Source organism: Somniosus microcephalus, chromosome 20 (genome assembly GCF_052327205.1).
Source record: "Somniosus microcephalus isolate GS21.2 chromosome 20, FLI_Smic_1.0, whole genome shotgun sequence".
Classification (NCBI taxonomy): Eukaryota; Metazoa; Chordata; class Chondrichthyes; order Squaliformes; family Somniosidae; genus Somniosus; species Somniosus microcephalus.
The window spans coordinates 48,224,837-48,246,211 of record NC_141006.1 but is presented as its reverse complement, the minus strand read 5'-3'; the positions used below and the strand labels follow the sequence as shown (position 1 = coordinate 48,246,211).

Here is a 21,375-nt window from a genome sequence, read left to right as displayed (position 1 = left end):
CATGGAAAGTGATATTGTGGCATGAAAAGTTGTCAATTCCGTGTTATGGAACTCAGAAAAGTGATTCATCCAGACCAACACATAACAAATCAATTTGGTTTGTAGGCAACATACAAAAAGATCCTACTAAAATGCACATATTCTTATAGGATAAGCTGCATTTGAGCACTTACCTGTAACCTATATTCTCCAGTAATTAAAAGACATATCAAACCTAAAAGAAACTGTCAGCTACAGTGTGTTTAGGTAGAGCCATCTCATATTGGAACATCAACAACGGGCATTACGGTTTCAAACATATTCTGTTAATGTTTGTGTTGCCTGCATGCCAATGCTTCAATTATATTTACGTAAGGGATCTGGTAAAATCTGCCCTTCACCTGGATAACTTGTCGTAGTGACTATGGTAACAATTGTAGGGAACAGGTTTAAGTAACAGATCCTGCCCGCAGCGGAGGAATCTAATGGAGGTTTCACCAGTCCCCACAGGGTGGGGAACTTGGTCAGTGAGTCATCCCAGGCTGCTGTTGTACAGCCACTGTATGTACAGCCTGGGAATGGCTCATAACACAGAGTGAGCTAAACAAAAATGTAAAGTTGGGAAGGGAGAGCTAAATTCATTAAAAATAAATAACCCCGTTGGCTTTGTAAAGCACATTGCCTGCACGTGGCTGTTTAATCAGAGATGCAAGGGGTTGAACTGTGATTCATTGTTTCTTGCCGTTTAGTCTTTGATTACTCGGAGCAGTAATTTTCTTTAAATTACTGTCTCACACCTACAGTCCACCCTGAAACTCAGACTTGATATCATCATTTAATTATACTGTTGTAAACCATCTCAAGTGCGCTGATTAACAGTCTGCCCCTGTGGCATGTTGTGTGCGTGCCAGAAGAGTCAGACAGAGGTGGTGACATACTTGCCAGGAATCAGAGCTGTATGCGAGACCGGCACCTCAGGAACTCTGCCTCTTACAGTGCACAAACAGCCGGCCTGTTCCTTTCTTCACTCGTCAGGAGGAGTTGCTACTCCTTTTTTTCCTCCAAAAAAAGTTTCCATGTACACTGTAGAAATATTGCTAAAATCTGATCTAAATTCATCAGTTGAGCCGTGGTTTCTGACTAGGTTTTATATTCACTGTGAAGGGCCTGCGCTGTCAGTTGAAAACTTCTCTTTACAAAAATGTTTCAGCGTTGGATTGTTTCACAATACTCGACGAGCAGGCACGTCTTTCTGCATCTATACGTCTACAACACTTTATTTTTAGTTCAGTATCGATCTGGGGATGCAATCACCTGAGAACTAGGTAGGGTTGAAGTGTTGTAATCTCTGTTTTGGTTTTTCATGTAATCCAGGTGATGAAAGTTGAATGCTTCAGATTTCTGGTGATCTGAAGTTGTTGCAATCGCGGAGGCCAGGGTGGCAGCGGCCCACATTGTACTTGCTGACTCCAGAGGAGCACTCCTGCTCCTCCTGACCCCACAGAAATCATTTCAAACTGAACGTTTTTGGTCCTTTACCAGGTAAAATGCCACAATGCCAGTTGTCTCTCACAGTGGCAATCAAAGTGCAGTTTTTTTTAATTCGCTTATGGGGTGTGGGCGTCGCTGGCAAGGCCAGCATTTATTGCCCATCCCTAATTGCCCTTGAGTAGGTGGTGGTGAGCCGCCTTCTTGAACCGCTGCAGTCCGTGTGGTGAAGGTACTCCCACAGTGCTGTTAGGGAGGGAGTTCCAGGATTTTGACCCAGCGGCAATGAAGGAACAGCGATACACTTCATATCAGGATGGTGTGTGACCTGGAGGGGAATTTGGAGGTGATGGTGTTCCCATGTGCCTGCTGCCCTTGTCCTTCTAGGTGGAAGAGGTCGTGGGTTTGGGAGGTGCTGCCGAAGAAGCCTTGGCGAGTTGCTGCAGTGCATCTTGTAGATGGTACACACTGCAGCCACGGTACGCCGGTGGTGGAGGGAGTGAATGTTTAAGGTGGTGGACGGGGTGCCAATCAAGCGGGCTGCTTTGTCCTGGATGGTGTCGAGCTTCTTGAGTGTTGTTGGAGCTGCACTCATCCAGACAAGTGGAGAGTATTCCATCACACTCCTTACTTGTGCCTTGTAGATGTATGTCATAAGACCCTGTTGGCATATTAAAAAGGCCTATCACCTGAAACAGACGGGCACTCCATCCCCCCAGCGGTAGGCTCCTCTCAGGCTGGTGCCGGCTGGATTGGGAGTGGGAAGTGGGGGCGGTAAGTTTCTCGACACAATGTCCGAGGTGCTACAGTCCCGTTTCCACCTGGCGCAACCAGTGGAAATCTCCAGCTGGATTTATCATTTGGATTTGCTACACGCACCTGATGTTGGGGAGGTTGCTGTGTACGATTGTTAATATAGAGGCTACCCACGATGCTTGAAACCTGGAAACCAATAGGAAATCAAACTTGTTTATGGCAAAAAAAATGAGACAAAGATATAGGAACTGGTTTGGTGCTTTGGAAAAATATAGAAATAAGCAGATTGACATATAAAATAGTATGATATAATAAATAACCACTAGTTAATAAATAGTCACAGTAATAAGCTGATGTATTTTGGTTGGTTGATGTGGCTTATTTGGAATCATTCCGGAGTGATAACATTAAAGGACAATAAAAGACTTGCATTTACATAGCGCCTTTCACAACCAACTGACGTTCCAAAGCGCTTTACAGCCAACGAAGTACTTTTTGAAGTGCAATCACTGTTGTAACGTAATGCACAGATCCTGCTGAATGACAGCTCTGTTGTAGTTGTGTAAGCCATTCCACATGGAAAATCATTGCAGTCATGGGGTTTCCGGCAGTACACAGTCTGTTGCTTGGCTTTGTGACTCAGCGCTTTGGCTGGGTACTTTCCTGTTTGGGTTTAGCAGCCCCTCATTGACCAGTAGCATTGCTCAAGAAGCAGTTTCTGATTGTTTATGCAGAGCTCTGTACTCACAAGGCTTTTATTCAGCAGCAGGTTATAATATAATACGAGCGTGTTTATATTTTTTTAGAATGATGCAGCTGGATTTCACAATCACTTCCAAATGGTGCTGCACTGAACACAAACAATTCCAGATTTAAAAAAAAAATAAGAAGCCTGAGCACATTCACAGTTCAGTGAATTGATCTTTATTTCTCCTGCTTTGAGTTCATATCTTTCTGATTTATCCCTTTTATGGTCATAAGTTGATCAAAATGCCTCTGAGACAGCACTAGCCATTTTACAAGTTTCTTTTTGAGATGCAGTCACTGTCGCAGGGAAATGCGACAGCCAAGTTGCACACGACAAGTTACCATAAACAACAATGAGATAAATAACCAGTGATGTTGGTTGAGGGATAAATGTTGGCCAGGACACCGGGAGAGCTTTCCTGCCCTTCTTCGAATGGTACCATGGGATCTTTCACATCCACTCCTGAGAGGGCAGAGGGGGCCTCGGTTTAAATGTAAATCAATGTAAATACAGCTTCTCTAACAATATTAGGAGAATGCTAGACTTGAAGTGCTCGTATCATACAATGACCTATCGTGTATTTACTTTCATTTGCTTTTCTCCATAGGCACCTCTGACATCAGCCCATTCGCAGACCCTCGCCAATTTGAGCGTCAGTTTCCTGGACTGTCGTCGCTTACAGAATCCCGTTTTTCAGATCCTCGCATGCACTATCCTGGCGCCATGTCTGCTGCTGCCTTCGCCTACTCCGCCACTCCATCCACAGCGGGCATTGGGGGCATTAGCATGACAGGCATGGCAGCCACAGCTCGGTACCACACCTACCTGCCACCACCTTATCCTGGATCAGCCCAGAACCAAAGTGGACCCTTTCAGACCAGTGCCTCACCCTATCATCTCTACTATGGCACCTCTGCTGGATCATACCAATTCTCCATGGTTGCAGGAGAACGCTCACCTACCAGAATGCTGCCTTCTTGCACCAGTGCATCTGGTGGAAGCACACTCATGAATCCCAATTTGGCCAATCAGAGTGATGTTGTGGATGCTGATGGCAGCCAAAGCAATTCTCCGACAGCAATGACCACCACAGGGCGAATGGACGAATCAGTCTGGAGGCCTTATTAGACAACCAAAGATGTATGAGCAACAGTAATTGTTCAAAAATCAAGAATACCTTCTCTCTGTGTACATTAATTAATTCTAGCTGTAGTTGAGAGAATAGTGGAAAGAAAATATCCTAATATGTCCATGTACAGAGTATGATTTTTGGCTAAAGGTACCTATTGTATATACATTCAGTCAAATGGTGAGCCATGGTGGAAAATAATCAACTCACCTTATAGTGGCCAAACGCCCACCAAGTCAAAATGATTTCCAACCAAAGATGATGACCATCATATTTCACAAATAACAAACGGGTTGGCATATGTTGGATATAATTAACATTTTGGCCTCTTGCAACTATCATTTGTTGGTCAGTTGTAATTATATAGTTGCCATTGGCCATGTGGATGCTGAATTGTTTTCTGCTATGGTGGGACCACAGTGTTTCGGCACTTGCGTTTTTAAACTGAATTAAAGAGACAGTACATTCTCTTAACCTGCACAGAATTGCCGCAGCTATCAAAAATAAGATAGGCCTCTTTCAATAGACTACGGTGCAAAGATTAGGAAAATCTTGTAGTCTTATCTCCATTCTTACCTTTAGAACATGCACCGTACTTGTGTACTTTATCAGAGGTTCAAACAAGCCATGCTAAAGTTTTCATGAAGACCAAAAGCAGAACATAAGGGCCACAAGACATTATCTAGTGACTGTTGAGTAAACTTTGGAAAATTGTGTTTTGATGTTATTCTCTATGTCTTTTTTTTCTCCAAACGAGGCAGTGGCGCATGAGCCAATTGTTTTATCAAAGCATTAGACATTCATGTTCTGAACTCATCCAAGCCCGTGCACTTCAGTTTACAGCCTCTGCATGATGGATGAGGACGAAGTCAAAAACTTAAGTCCCCACCGAAGGACACACTTGGAAATGTTCCTGAAAACTGGTATATTGTATTATGTTCATGTAAGAAATATTTTGGAGCAGTAATTTGGCATACTTAAAGATAATGACTTACATGTTTTGTTTCCCCCAGTGGGCAGGGCTATATTCATGAAGTAACTGTGGATTTTAGTTTTACTGCACTCCTTAGTGCAAGCTGAGGAGGTTGATTTAAGACACTGTCTTTTTAGTGAAAGTACTGCATACTATACTAGCAGAAGCAGTTATTTTTAATGTTTGAGTTAATCGCCACCAATGAGCTGCAGATGTCTTTATGTCCACATTACGTTTATAAATAGCAGAATATTTCTTCATGTTTACCACTGAATTGCCGAAAACTAGATACATGCTCAGATGGAGCCGGGAGTAGACTAAATCAGTGTCCAAATTGATTATTTCTCACACTGTGGACTGCAACATAAAACGCACTGAGACACATAGTGCTACTGATCAGCCAGTGAAATTCTTTAAATAGCTGGTGGATTTGTAATAAGTATGTGCTCTTATGGATATAGCAGGGTGACAATTTAATGGCACATTAGTAGAGATTGCCTCTGTCCTATACGACGAGCCTTTGCATGGCTGATGTGCATGTGTAGTATGTATTCCAAAAGCAATGCTACAATGAAGCTTTCGGTTGGTCTTCCATACGTTACACTTGGTAGCCAGTGAGTTGTTGCACCTTTCTAAAAAAAAAATGAATTGACCAAATAGTAAGTACTTTTTCAAATAATAATAGTGTAGCTTTGAGGTAATTTCATCAGATTTTTGATTGTTTACATAAAAGTGTAGAGTGATGTATTACTATTCATTTAAGAAAAAGCAATACTTCTGGTTAAGATGATTTAAAAAAAAAGGTACAATGCAGGTTGGTTAACCAGAATAATCCTTATTGAACAGACCAGTAAGTTACACAGCCTAAAGAAGCCTAGGTTTCTTGAGGGTTATCTTTTTCATTGCTTTCTTTTATCCTAGCTGTGTTCCATCCAGTCCCATGGTTCTAATGGCATCCCACCATCTCCTTTCTACACTCAGTATACAATATGGTAGCAGGACTAGATTCCCTTTGAGCCAGTGCTACACTTAGCACACCACTCCCATAACCCAAGAGGAAACCTTCTGTTTTTTTCAACTAAGGGAGTCATTTTCTTCACCATTCTGAAGGTGTGTATGCACTTGTTCATCTAACAGGGAATTCAGGATGGGTTTGTTAAATGAATAACTTGATGCTAGTCTAAATTCCCCATGTAAAGCACTCACGCATATGTTGTTGCTTGATTGGAAATTATCTGTAAGTAGCCACTGGCAGTCTACAAAATATAATGATTTTAACTTGGGTGTACCTCTAGGCCCTTTGCCATTAATAACTTACCTGTGGGTCTGTTCTACCTGGGATTATTTGGATAATTAACGTGAGAAATTGGAAGCTTTGTTGCACCTGTACTTTGAAATCATCCAGTCACAGTTGGGGAATTAAAATCTAACAAAAATTATAAAAAGGTAATTGCTTGATTCTAGCTTCATGATTCTTTCTGTTTTATAATGAGGCTTGCACACTAACAATGAATAAGATTTTCTTTATGAATGTCCAATTTAAAATCCAAGTTGATTAAATCGATATTTCTATGCCTTTGTAAACAATTTTTAAGGTTAATTATAATTTGCCATCCCTTTTCTCAGCACAATTTCTTACAAAGGGACTGTAGTTTTTTTTAAATCTTCAGTTAGGTACGTTTTAATGTCGCCAGGTATAAAACGTGCGACTTTCATGATTGCAGTACCTCCCTTGAACATTCAAAGATTTTCTTAGGAATTCAGTACGGTACAGTTCATGATGAGCATTCAGACAGGACACAGATGCCACTACAAAGTCTTTCTACCTGTTGCATGCTATGGATATTGCTGCTTCATGGCAAACCAGCCTAAGCCTTAGTCATATGTAGAGAGCGGGGACGACCTCACTTAAGTGCAAGTAGGTTTTAAAGGTTTTACCGCCTGAACGGTACTCCGTATCCCATTGTTCCTTGTTCCATGAGCATGGATCTAGACTGGGACTGCATTTGCTAAAAGGTACATTTCAACCATGTGAAAGCTATTCTGACATCCAAGATGTTATTACAAGTAATATGTTCACCCACAGATGTTATTTGGTTGACATAAAGCAATACGTTTTTAGCCAATGGTTTGTGTTACATACCTTTGGTATAAATATATTTATTTTCCAAAAAGAGAAGCAAAATATAATCTTATTGATTACAGTCTTGTAGCTTCAGTAGGTCCATAGAAGACCTGTCTCTTTTTTTAAAAAAAAACAGTGCCAGCTTCACTTTTTCCAGCTTATCTCTTTTAAGCGTAAAGCCTCCTTTGTAATTTATTTATTAAGAGTGGGAGCTGGAAGCTGTCCACATACAGACATTTATATTTCTGTACAGATGTATCTTATTTGGATTAAGCAGTAGCACTTATACAAGGGTGTCGGGTTACACGCTTTTAAGTTTGTGTCAGTGCAAATTCCATCCTATTTAATAATTGAATATATTTGTTTTCAAAAGATTAATTATCTGCCAAGCTGGGCTTTTTTTTTAAAAAGATTGGAATATTATTTTTTTTCTTACTAGAGAAGTGACAATTCTATTCTAAGCTGTGAGTTTGGGCTGCAGGCAGCAACCTAGAAAGCAAAGTACAATATCAATTTGTTCAGATGAATCAAATGTTGCAAACTTCATCCTCACAAGGGTTTTCCAGTTCGCTCAATACAGTGAGTCACAGTGGGGGCATGGGTTAGGAAATCCCTCATTTTGTGACAGCCAATAGCCCACTGAGCCAAAAAAAAAAACCTGCTAGCCAAAGACATGGCCAATTGACAACCAATCTGAAGCAAGTGTAAAGCAGTTGCCCATTTTGGCCACTTTCTATTATCCTTATTTGGAAACCAGTATTTAAAGGTTGCTGATAGCTGCCTGGCCACAGTTTCTTCTCCTCCCACTGTGACTGGAAATGTAATTTAATCAGCCACAGATCTGCAGAAATATTTAGATTAGAAGACACAGGACAAGTGTTCAGATAATGTCAAAGGTCATTTGTACCTGACCCATCTGGTGACCATTACAGTGTGTATGGGGGTGGGCTGAGAGGTAGAAATTTTCTTCAGTGGTTCAATTCCACCTGAACAAGATGGACAATCTCATAGAACCCAGCACCAGAATCAAGTCAAGAAAGTATACATCCAACAGAAAATGCCATATGCACTTATCCATTTTTGGATCCCAATTTGAGTTTGTAATTTTTTGATATCACTGAATATTTGCTTAGAACTTGCTGTTACCTTGAGCCAAAAGTATAGATCTCGTCCAAAACATCCATATCGAGTTTGGATTGCTTCTTCGGCCTGGTTCCCATGTGTACCTCTACCGAGATTCAGATCAATGAAGCGCAATTATAGGTATCTTGTTTTCTAGGGGAGGAGAGGTAATGATGTGTAATTCTGTGATTCTTTTTTTTAAATTTTTATTTTATTTTTGGCCATGCTCGAAGATAACAGCCTAAAAAATTGAAAAAAAAATTGAGGAGAATTCAATTCTGTAAGATAAACATTTTACGTGCGTAAATGTACATTCTATAAACATAGCGAAATAATGAAATGCTTGCGATATATTACCGTGTGCAACCAAAATGCTGCCTGTTTTATTTTAAAAGTATACTTCCTTAAGCCATTTCTGTCACTGCTATATGCTTTGGCTGTATCAAATAGTTGCTTTCTTCTGCCGTTAATAAAATAAAAAGAACTCTGCCTTTAAAACCGCTTTTGATGGTTTGATATTGTAAAATAACTTTAAAATATTGTTGAAATGGAATTACTGTACTTAGAACTCCTGTACAACATAGATTATATTCTATTGTCAAGATGTTTTTCATTTTGTTCTCTTGATTAATCACTGGAGTTAAGTCTTGTGCTTCAATAAAAATGGCCTTTATCTGATGTAATAATGTCAGTGTAAGTGTTTGAATTGACACCCTTGTCTTTTAGAACATTGTGTGCTTTCTTTCTTTGGTTTCCCCAGTGCTGCTTTCCTCAGCTAGCCAGATGGCACAATTTCCGGCACAGATGCGATGGGCCGAATGGCTGTATGATTCTGTGAATCTGCGTAACTAATTTTTTTCTCAGGCACCATCAATGCCATTTCATTGTCAGTTGACAGGAGCTTTGTTTTGGGGGGTGGGGACCAGTTTTGATCTATTTCTTCCTCACCTCCTTGAATGCTTTATCTTAAAACCTTTTACTGTTGGGTAGTAATCTGCCAAATGTCCTAGTCATAAACAGGATGCTTGCTCAATGAGAGCAGGGATGCTGAGCCTGGAACTCCAATCTGTGGCCTTCATGGAAACTAGAGCTGCATTGCTGCAACTAGTGAACTGTCCTGAAGTTTGGTACTTCGAGGACCTAAGGATTTTTTGTCCTAACAATTTTAATTCCCCAAACTTTGCCAAATATTACAAGACTTTTAAACAAAGTAAAGGTAACAGTGAAATTGTTTTTATCTGGCTCTTTACTTCTGGTATTGGTCTCAATAATAGAAGGGCACCTGTTATAAGGACCTGCCAACTAACAGTTCCAAATGTGGTCGGTTGCTACAGGCAAGTTCCTCTTTTTATTCAAGAGTTACATCGTATCTACAGCACAGAAACAGGCCAATCGGCCCAACTGGTCTATACCGGTGTTTATGCTCCGCACGAGCCTACTCCCACCCCTCTTCTAACCCCATCAGCATGTCCTTCTGTTCCTTTCTCCCGCATGTGCTTATCTAGCTTCCCCTTAAATGCATCGATGCTATTTGCCTCAACTATCCCTTGTAGTAGCGCGTTCCACATTCTTACCAGTCTTTGGGCAAAGACATTTTTCCTGAATTCCCTATTGTATTTATTAATATCTTATATTTATGATTTCTAGTTTGTGACTCCCCCACAAGTGGAAACATTTTCTCTACGTCTACCCTATCAAACCCTTTCATTATCTTAAAGACCTCTATCAGGTCACACCTCAGCCTTCTCTTTTCCAGAGAAAAGAGCCCCAGCCTGTTCAGCCTTTCCTGATAAGCATATCCTCTCAGTTCTGGAATCAACCTTGTGAATCTTGTTTGCACCTTCTCCAATGCCTCTATATCCTTTTTATAATATGGAGACCAGAACTGTGCACAGTACTTCAAGTGTGGTGTAGCCAAGGAGTGGAAGGAACTGAAAGGTTTGAATCGAATTTGAATGACTGAGCATCTGGACCAATTTGTACTGAGGACCACCCAACATTCAGAAAGGTCAGAATCTGAAGTTCAAATAATGCAGGCAGTTGTAAAAGGAAAGGCCTTCCTTAAACTACCAAGGAAATTACATGCATACCCCCACGAGATCATCCTAAATATCAGACTTCCCTCCCCTTCACCTTCTTAGACCACCAGCGAACTTGAATGGAGAATTTTTTTAAAATGCTAACAGTGACTTCATCCAAGCCACCATAATCCGCCCACCAAATGTAGAGGCACGCGCTATTTGGCACAGTTTAAAAGATGACGCTGAATAGGTGCGAAAGGAACAGGGAGAGAACAGCATGCCCACTATACAAACTACACACTATTCTCTTAAAGGCATAGAGATAACCAAATCCAAGCAATCTGCAAAGATCCAAAATTCAGATTTTATTTCCTTTCAATATCCAAATTTTGGCCCAATCCAGAATATTCCCAAATCACTTGTCACATTAACTTTACAGAATTCATGCTTTTTCCAAAAAGTAAGCAGTTAAATGTGCCAATCGTGGTGTAACACTCTGTAGTTCATGGTTATGCAGCAAGGTAAGGGTTACAGTACTAATCACGGCATGTGCTGTACTAATGGAGTCCCTGTACATTTAGCAGAATGAAAGGATTAACTGTTTAATGTACTGCTAGCAGTAACAATGGTTGTGTTCAGTGTATGACGGCTGTGGAGCCCAGTAAGGGTTAGCACAAAGATGACTTTACAAAGTGGCAGTTCAGTTACTTGCCAATCCATATGATGACATTTAAAGACAAGGCTCAGCCTATTTAGCCTACATGCACTGACTGCCACGTAGCCTTATGTTTTCTGCATATTTCCTGTTCAAGGATATAGAACACAGTCAGCTCGAGTACCACATGTCTACCGGGGAGCAGCAGTTTGTGTTTTTGAAGTATTAATCAGTTACAGCGCTCTTAAAAAGTACTGTACTCAGTGATGTGCAGCGACTTCAATCCCAACTACCACAAAAATGCTTCTTTAATAGAGAAGATTAACGTGACAACATTAAATTAACCCACTGCCACCCAAAAAGATTCCAGCAAGAATTTTTCCCTGTCTGTCAGAAAATGGAATGAGCTCAGTGTGGTCAGTGGCAACATCCAGAAAATAAAAACTGACTCGGTTTAACTTTAATAAGCACTAACAAAGCTTTACTTAACAATAATGTGGAGTTGAAACAGCAAGATAATTGGGTATTAAAATTAGAAACTATAATTTACACAAATACATCTCGTGCGCCTACTTTGAGAGGTTGTGTGGTGATTGTGATTATTCTGAGCTGGGGGAGGGGGTGGAAGAGAAAAATGAATTGCAATTTTTTTGTCAAAAAATAAATTGCTGGAAATTTGCAGCAGATCAGAGAGTGCCTGAAAGAGAAACACAAGACAGTGTACTGGATTGGGTCCTTCATGTAACAGGCCAGGTGCCATTTTTTTCAACTGTGTATATAACCTAGTAAACAGCACTCAGCAGAGCTTCCGAAAGGGAAAATCCTGCCTGATCGTCCTCCTCAACCTCATTTCAAGCGCACTGTGGAAAACCCAAATGTGGCATTCCTAAATTTCCGAAACCTAAAACCAAAAAAATCTCTTTTAGGCCCAAGGGTCAAGAATCCTGAAACCTGACAGGAAAACGTAGCCTAATTTCCCTGCGCATGCACCAGAAACAAGGAACCCTGTTGACTGCTAGCGTGCATCAGAGAACTGTGGATACGCTGCCTGTGATTTTCCATCCATGGACACAAAATCACAGGCAGCGTGCCAGTGATTTTCCAACATGTGCTGGCAGTTGGGCAAGGTTCCTCGTTGCCAGCATATTATTGGGAAATTACCCCACCTCCTTGTGTCTCATTTCCAGTAGGCAGCATCAGTGTTGCCTGATTCTTTTCTTGACAGCCTGTGCCAGATATACAACAGGCACCCACAGAAGTGGTACTGCATCACTGATCACATCATGGAATACTGCTCCATATACGAGCATGATAATATATCTTGCAAAGCACTTTAATGTAGCCACAATTAACAAAAATCTATATTTTTGCATTGCATAAAATAATGAAAAAGTGCTCTTCCAACATCATTACCCAGCAGCTAAAGCTTAGTACGGTATCGCTGAAGTGACTATTAGGGAACAAGGATTATATCGGGCCACACAGCCAAACCCGCTCAAACCTGATTAAAACAATCAAGTCACACCCACAACCAAGTTTTAACCATCTCATTTCAGATTTAATTCTAAAAGTCAGATTACTCTGTTCTTCAAGAAATTCAAATCTCAGACACCTTGGACCTGAGCCATTTGTCCTACTCTAGTTTAATGATTTGGCTTCAATGGAGCAGAGTCAGTACTGGGTGAAACCAGTCTGAGAGTTTAAACTTGACTCCTATTTACTCATCCCCAGCAAACAATGTCCCGACAGTCTGGATGCAAATTTTAGGTGTCTGTGCAGGAGCTTAGTTTTTTAAATCGGTTTACATTAGGGATTAACAAATGCTTAACACTGAATCTGAACCAAGCCCAAACTACTAAAATTGTCATTCTCTAATGTTACACAAAGGGAACTTAGCTCATCAAGTTTCTATTTTGACAATAGGGGAAAATGAACTTAAATAAAGAGTCCTTTACTTAATAAACGTCTGTTGGAGCTTGTGTTTTTTTTTAACTGAATCTAGCAATTCAAAGAATCCAGCATTTCAGGTCTGCATTTTCATTTTTTTCTTTGTTGAAATGTCCCTTTAGCATTTTGGCAAGTTATTGTTGCATCGAATTGTGTTGGGCAGGACGGTGTGTTGACATAGTGTAACAGGATAAAGCCGCACTGAGAGTTAGTCTCAGCCATGCCATGTTGGGATCCCACCAAGTAGAGGTCAGACATTTCCCTGCTGGGTGAAAGGGTTTCAGAGTGTTCTTGGCTTGTCACCCAGTGCCCTAACCAAGAATGATATGTGGCACTTGGAGAGTCAGGCAAAAGAAAGGGGAATAAATACCTTTAAAAAAAATATTCGTAACTGCGCAGCTCATACCAGAAAGTGACAAACGATCAGTCAATTGCACATTACAAGTAACTACATCCAATACAGCAACGATAATATCATCATTCTCATCACAAACATACATGATTAATCACATTTGTATTCCAAAGCCTGTAATTATTTCTATTCTCTAAGAAAAACTGGGATTAGTAATCGGAACCCCTTGCATTTGGGAGAAGCATCCTATGAATTTTGGGTTTGCCTTTACCCTTGGCTGAAATTGATAGCTATACATCAGAAAAAAAACATGAAAGTGAAAGGGCCATCGAATGACCCACTAGGTTATCATAGAACATGAGTACTACTCCCACACTCAATAGGCCGCAAAAGATCAGGTGGTTACTCTGCAGTAGATTGCCAAAACTCTCAGAGCTCCCCAATGGATCAGTGAGCTTATTCAATGAGTAACTGAGCCATATAGAAGAGGTAACTCCCCAATTCAATTCCTGGTCAGAACTTGTTGATCTCAGCTGCACCACCAGCAGGGCCATTACAATTAGCCTTGGCATTCCTGCGATATGGATGGAAACATTCTCTAAGGTTCCTGCTCATGACTGATATCCAGAAAATGTGGGGGCAATTTTAACCTAACCCACTCTTCGAGAAACTGACGGGACTGGGTGCAATGCTGGCTTTACACCTCGCCTGATTTTACTCTCCATTAAAGCCACTCTTCTCAGAAGCCCTAGCAACAATCCCTAGGTCACTCCATTAAGTACTCCCTCCATACTGACATTGGCCCCCTGACAAGTACTGTTTCCTTTCCTAACCACATTCAGTTCTTATCTTGAATTCTCATTGCTTTCAGTTTCAGTAGTTTTTCATGAGGAACTTAATCAAAGTGGAACGCCAAGATATGTTCCACTTGGCATGTGTCTTAAGAGGAATGGCTAGGAAGGATCTTGTCCTTCTGAGGCCATCTTGAATGTTGTTCACTAGACTGTCATGAGGAAGTCCTCAAGTTCTGTCTTGATAATCAATTTGATTATTTTATCAATTATTGATGTAGCACTGATTAGTCTTATCCTCTTTTATGAAAATGGGTGATATGTTAGCTTGCTTCCAATGTACTGGCATTGTGACTTCCAAAATCTCATCTTTAGTCTCACTGATAGATGTCAAACCCCGAGAGTTTGCTTGTTTTGAGCCCTTGGGGAGTTGGAGGTCCCCGAACCCAAGGAGAGTTCCCCTTTCTGATGGGGTTCAGATGAAAAGTCATCGACCTGAAACGTTTGCCCAGAAATTCGGGTCTCCACGGGTGAGTACGCACCCGTAGGCCCAATGGAAGTGCCGGTTTCGTGCATGCACTGCGCATGCACGGGAAACTGGAACTTCCGTTCCCTTAAAGGAAGGGGTTCAGAGGTCGAACGCGTACGCCGGAGAGGCAGCGCGTGCGCATCGAACTTACCTTTTTTTTTGCAGAGTTCTCCGGGAGGGTAAGTCTCCAGCAGTTACACTTTTATAAAGCAGGCGCAAGGCCTGCTTTTAACAAGCTAAGTGGTGAATTAATTAAAATTAAAACATTTTTTCCACAGGTTTATTATTTTTAAATACTTTAAAGAAAGGTAAGTTTATTTTTAGCCCCGTTAGAAAATGTAATTAATTTTTTCAAAAATTTAAATTATTGTTTAAAATAGTTATTTCATGTAATTTATAGTTATTTTAAGAATGTGATTTTTTTTTAAATTTATTTGACGTTTTAGTGATGTTTTGGGGCTTATAGTATTTATAGGTTGGACAGCTCTTCCTGTCAAACTTATGAATGAAGCATTCCCTGCTACCATTGGCTCTCCATGGCCCACGTGATCCCAGGGGACACATCGAACTAACTGCACCCCTGGGATACGCAAGCACTGCGCACCGGCAGTTGGAGGAGGCCCAGGATCGGAATCCCACGCGGGCCCACAGCACAACGGCCAGCGCGCTAGGTAAGTGCAGGTCGGAGGCTTGCACCCACGGGAAGCATCCGACCCAAATTTCTGGGCCATTAACTCTGTTTCTCTCTCCATAGATGCTGCCTGACCAGCTGAGTGTTTCCAGCATTTTCTGGTTTTATTTCGGATTTCCAGCATCTGCAGTGTTTTGCTTTTGTTTGAGGGTTCCCCTTTAAGTGACTTCACTTCTAAGACAAGTGATAACTCCTGGACCTAGAACACTGGAAAGTTTATATTTGGTAAGCAGAATGAGCTCATCAAAACCCATATGTTAAAGGCTCTTAAAGCTCAGCCTGAGGTGCTTCATCCTGTTGTAAAACCTGTTCCAACTTCATAATGGAAGTCTAGGAACAAAATGCCAGAAAATGATGTGGAAATGTTTAGTTCTTATTTAACTTATTATACTGTGTGAAAACAGATTATGGTTTTGTCTTTTCGCTTCTTATAGAGGTGATTATTAAAAATTGGTTTCTGTCATACTTCCAACATCAAATTGAATATTTTAGTAAGGAGATAATCAGCTATACTGCAATCTAATTTTTAAAAATATATATATATACAAAGAATAATTGGGGGTGGAGGAGAGAATTGTCGGAAAAGTTTGGACCCCCTGTAGGGTGCGAGCAGAAGGGCTGTTGCAAAACTTTGAAAGGAGAGACTCTTTATTTGACATAGGTACAAAATGCTGACTGGCTCCCACTCCCTGGAAATTAAGAATGGCCAATCCCTTAAGTCCAACAAATTGAGGATACGTAAAGCTGAGCAGGATGAGAGGAAGGGGTGTTTCTGAAAAATAATTCCTTTTGTGATGTTGTGCAAGAGGGCTGCTCCCAACCCTATCGCCTGAAATGAAACCATACAATCCTCACTCAATGTTACTTCAATAATCAATTAGCAAACAATATGTTTATTAGCTTAATGTTTACATAGAATTTACAGCACAGAAACAGGCCATTCGGCCCAACTGGTCTATGCCGGCGTTTATGCTTTTTTTTTATTAGTTCTGGGATGTGGGCGTCGCTGACTGGGCCAGCATATATTGCCCATCACAAATTGCCCTTGAGAAGGTGGTGGTGAGCCGCCTTCTTGAACCGCTGCAGTCCGTGTGGTGAAGGTACCCTCATAGTACTGTTAGGGAGGGAGTTTCAGGATTTTGACTCAGCGATGATGAAGGATCGGCGATATATTTCCAAGTCAGGATGGTGTGTGACTTGGAGGGGAGCTTGGAGGTGGTGGTGTTCCCATGCACCTGCTGCCCTTGTCCTTCTAGGTGGTAGAGGTCCTGAGTTTGGGAGGTGCTGCCGAAGACGTTGTGGCGAGTTCCTGGAGTGCATCTTGTAGATGGTACACACTGCAGCCACTGTACGCCAGTGGTGAAACTTCCTCCCACTCCTTTTCATCTAACCTTATCTGCATATCCTTCTATTCCTTTCTCCCTCATGTATTTATCTAGCTTCCCCTAAAATGCATCTATGCTATTCACCTCAACTACTCCTTGTTGTAGCAAGTTCCACATATGTTCTTATTGGAGATGGGGCGGGAAAGTGGAGTTGAGGTCGATGATCAGTCATGATCTTATTGAATGGTGGAGCAGGCTCGAGGGGCCGCATGGTATGTTGGCCTTCGTAGCAAGAGGGTTCGAGTACAAGAACAAGGATGCCTTGCTGCAGTTGTACAGGGCCTTGGTGAGACCGCACCTTGAGTATTGTGTGCAGTTTTGGTCACCTTACCTGAGGAAGGACGTTCTTGCCATGGAGGGAGTGCAGCGAAGATTCACCAGGCTGATACCTGGGATGGCAGGAATGACGTACGAGGAGAGATTGTGTCGATTGGGCTTATACTCACTGGAGTTTAGAAGATTGAGAGGGGATCTCATCGAAACCTATAAAATTCTGTCAGGTCTGGACAGACTAGATGCAGAAAGGATGTTTCTGATGGCCGGGGAGTCCAGAACCAGGGGTCATAGTCTAAGGATAAGGGGTAAGCCATTCAGGACTGAAATGAGGAGGAATTTCTTCACCCAGAGAGTGGTGAACCTGTGGAATTCTCTGCCACAGAGGGTGGTGGAGGCCAGTTCATTAAATATATTCAAGAAAGAGTTGGATATATTTCTTGAGGCTAAAGGGATCAAGGTATATGGGGAGAAGGCAGGGACAGGGTACTGAATTTGGGTGATCAGCCATGATCTCATTGAATGGCGGAGCAGGCTCGAAGGGCCGAATGGCCTACTCCTGCTCCTATCTTCTATGTTTCTATGTTTCTATGTCCTACTCCTGCTCTTATTTCTTATGCTCTTATTCTAACTACTCTCTGAGTAAAGATTAATGGGAACACCAGCATTTGCCATCTCCTTATACCATTCGCTTCTATACTGTCAACCTTTTCTACAATAAGAAAGTTTTTTCACTCCTGTCTCTCTAAGCATTGATCCCTCTGATACAGAGCTCAATATTTAGTGAAAATGTGGTGGTAAACTGACTTCTCCGCATGGGTATCCATTGATCTGTTGAGCAAGAATATTGACCAAACACTTTAAACCCAAAAGCACAAAAAGTGAAACCAGGAGCTAAATGTTTGAAAGGGGTTGTTCTCATAGTATCAGCAAAAAGGCTGTGTAGCCAGAAAATTGTCTGCAATCACATAATAAATAGGACACAGGTTTAAGAAGACCTTATATCGGTCAGAAAGAAAATTTAAATATCTGTTTTAGATGACCGCCTCTTTCTTAGAAAAGTCAAAAGGTTTTGAATCCTTATTTTGCCCTTATTGTTACTGCCACCAGCTTGGAGAACAAAAATAGCAGTCAGAGTGTGACTGACACACAGAGTTGGCAGAAAAAACAGTTCCTAACTTTGCTGCTCAGCACAATTGCAGGCAGGAAAACTGCAGACTCCAGTGGCTTTTCATTGTTCATTTGTTCAGTCTGACCACAGTAGACATTAAAACCCCAAGAGTTCCTTGGTCAACGCTACAAAAGGCACACCTGCACAGTATGGAAAAGGACACCCTTCCAGACAGTTTCCCTTCTCTCCAACAAATAACCTAGCTCAGACTGGCAAAAGATAAAAGCATTAAGTGCAAATGCCAATCTAGACTGGCACTCAAATATAAATCTTCTAGTTAGGCATCTCACATTCAAGCATTGTGGCTGTCTGGACCTTACAGTCATTCATTTGATCTCAGGTGTTTGTGAGTGATTTCAGTCAGTCATATATGTAACATTAAGTTATTGTTTTTTATAGGGCGTTGTTCACAGTCTATTTAGGTTCTATTTGTTTCAAGAAGAATTTTGCAACATGAACCAATTTAATCTTCAACTAGCAACACACTAACACGCCAAATAAGTAACTGATCCATTTTATGACAGAGTACTGAGGGATATTTTGTAGCCCTAATGGAGCCTGTCTATTTCTCATGCAGTACATCAAACTTTTGTACATCTGCCTAACTTTGCATTTTGGCCAATTCCCAAACTCTTCATTGTAGGCAACAAAAAAGCATCATTTATAACCCAGAGATAGTCCTTCACTGTTGGCAGGACGTTTTGTAAGACATTAAAATGATTGAAATGATATATTCTTGGCAGCATGCTGTACTTCACCAGAATACATTCATGGTGGAGAAAGAGGACCGAAATGTAAGGCTTGGAATCATAAGACTCAGCGCCGAGATCAAAGACTGGTATAGGATATTATTGAGAACATTCGGTCCTTCTGACACTTTTGGAATTTCAGTAAAAATGATGCAAACAAGATGCAATGAGCTCGGAGTCAATCATGGAGTGCAATGCATGTCTTCCAAAAATCTTAATTGCAGGGTGCCACTGAACTGACAAATACAGCTTCTATCAGTGTCTATCACGCAAAGGCTTAAACAATAATCATCTCTTTCAGACTCAGCAACTGAACCTGTTGTAGTGCTGTGTGCTGCCAAATAAGATTTAACTTGTCAACTGGCACAAGCCTAGGTTTTTTAAACAAAACATTTATAGAATGACATTAACTGTTCACCAGCAAAAGGGATCTTTTGCTTTTCCTCACAAGATCCTTCTGCAGCAGTATCATTGTGGAATGACCTGCAAGGCTATGTCATCGTGGGCTGTTTATAGTTGAACCCTGCTAAGGTAGCTTTATTCTTACAAGCTGTTTATTGGTGCTGGTCGCTAGCCTATTTTCTACAGCAGCTGAAGAAACACTTCATCCCATTTGAAACTATACTGAACATAAGATTCAACAAAATAACATGGGAACAATATTCCTATTGGCTCCTAAAACCACCTTGTTTATAACAGGGATAGTCATAAAGCAAGAGATTTGGAAAAAAGAACCTTGACTGTCCTCACCCTTGCTGCAGGCTGTGTACCCTTTCGCATACCAGTGTTCCCACACCTATCTGACCCATTGTGCTGCAATACGTTCTTCATGCTTGCATATGCAGAATATTTTTTTATAATTTATTTTACTTCTTTTCTTCTGCTTTCATCTGCAAGTCTTTGTTCAACGGTTAGGATAAGTAAGGCAGAAACCACTGCTAGGGACGTAGCCATGCCTAAATCTGAACACTCTCATGGTCCAGCAGCTGATTCTTCTGTCCCAGAGGATCTGGCCAGGAAATTGTTGCTGCTCAACTCCTTGATCTTCTCACTGCTGGCCCCAGTTGCAGCTCATACTGAACGCCAGTGTTGCTTATGAAGTAGACTAGGTATTGGGACTGCAAGCGAGAATTCCTGGTCTCCCGATAGATGAGGAATTCTCACTGACAGCCAGGATTGGCATGGAGAAGATCATCAACGAGGAACTGTCTTGGTGAATTCTGTGAGGGGAGCGATTGAGGGAGGAAGGAGATTACCACCATATACTGGGAAAGGGTGGAGGGAGAGAGAAAACTGACTTTGTAAGCTGGAAAGATGGAGGTGGGGGAGGAGGGAAGTTCCTTAATGAAGGGGAGAGTGGCTGTTCAGGACACTTATGGTTGATGATTTGCTTGGCCTGCTGAACAGAGATATATCCAAAACGTCATTTATTTTTCAAATTTTATATGAAAAATCTGATCAATTGTGAAGTAAAAAATGTTTTAAAGTTATCCGGAATGCATCATTATAATGTAAAAAGTCAAACTTCTTGTAGGAAGCATGATGCAGATCCCTTAGAAGTGCATATGCCAGTTGCCGCAGGAGGTGGAGGCAGAAGCCACATTTGGAAATTGTGTACAATTCTAAATTTGCTGCCTACAGCCCTAACCAAGAAAGAAACAAGAAACAACTTGCATTTATATAGTGCTTTTCATGATCTGAGGAAGTCCCAAAGTGTTTCACAGCCAATGAAGTACTTTTGAAGTGTAGTCATGGTTGTAACATATGGAAATATAGCAGCCAATTTGTGCACAGCAAGGTCCCACAAACAGCAATGTGATAAATGACCACTATTAGTGATATTGGCTGAGGGATAAACCTTGGTCAGAACAATGGGGGAACTCCCTGCTCTTCCTTGAATAATGCCACGTCACCTGTTGCCGGGTGGCCCTTAATTGGGCAGGCTCAACAAGGTCAATCAAGGGAAAATCGAGCGGATTGGCCTGAGGTCGAAGTACGCGGGTCAAAAACCTGAAAGGGGAAGTCCCGCCTTCTTCCCGACAGTTTCGACAAAATCGAACCCCATTGTCTAGGGCTAGGATGCTACACTGGCTAAGAAGGGACTCTTTCCAACAGCACCAAACTGTATCTTTTTAGGAAAACAATGAAACATAGGGATTTGCTTATCCTCCCAACAGAGGGTGGCAGTGAAGATACAGGAAGCTAACTTGGAAATAAAGTGTGACACACAATGTGAAGTTTGCTGAACTGTACAAAAGGAAATAGGCCATATTGTGTGTAGATTCCATCCTAAAGCCATGGTTTCCAACTGTAAATATGCTTGTGTTAATGAACCACTCAGCCTAAATTAGCTATGCACTGGTCTCATCTTTCCTATTAATTTCACAAGTTGCATCAGAAGAACAAGTAGTGAGTTTCATCTACTGTCAATGCTGTAAATAATAAACATTGTAGTGCTGTTGCCTATTTCCTTCTACTGGGATTGATACCA

The 21,375-nt window shown here is 41.3% G+C and overlaps 1 protein-coding gene across 2 annotated transcripts in view; it reads left to right on the top strand.

Annotated features, from left to right (window-relative positions):
- Positions 1 to 8,998, top strand: part of runx3 (RUNX family transcription factor 3) — a 77,273-nt gene extending 68,275 nt beyond the window's left edge. For both annotated transcript variants that reach the window (XM_085962637.1, XM_085962636.1), the window contains one exon: positions 3,579 to 8,998. In XM_085962637.1, the coding sequence (XP_085818763.1) occupies positions 3,579 to 4,099 (521 nt within the window). In that variant the 3' untranslated portion in view covers positions 4,100 to 8,998. The remainder of the gene's footprint in view (positions 1 to 3,578) is intronic.
- Positions 8,999 to 21,375: the final 12,377 nt, after the last annotated feature.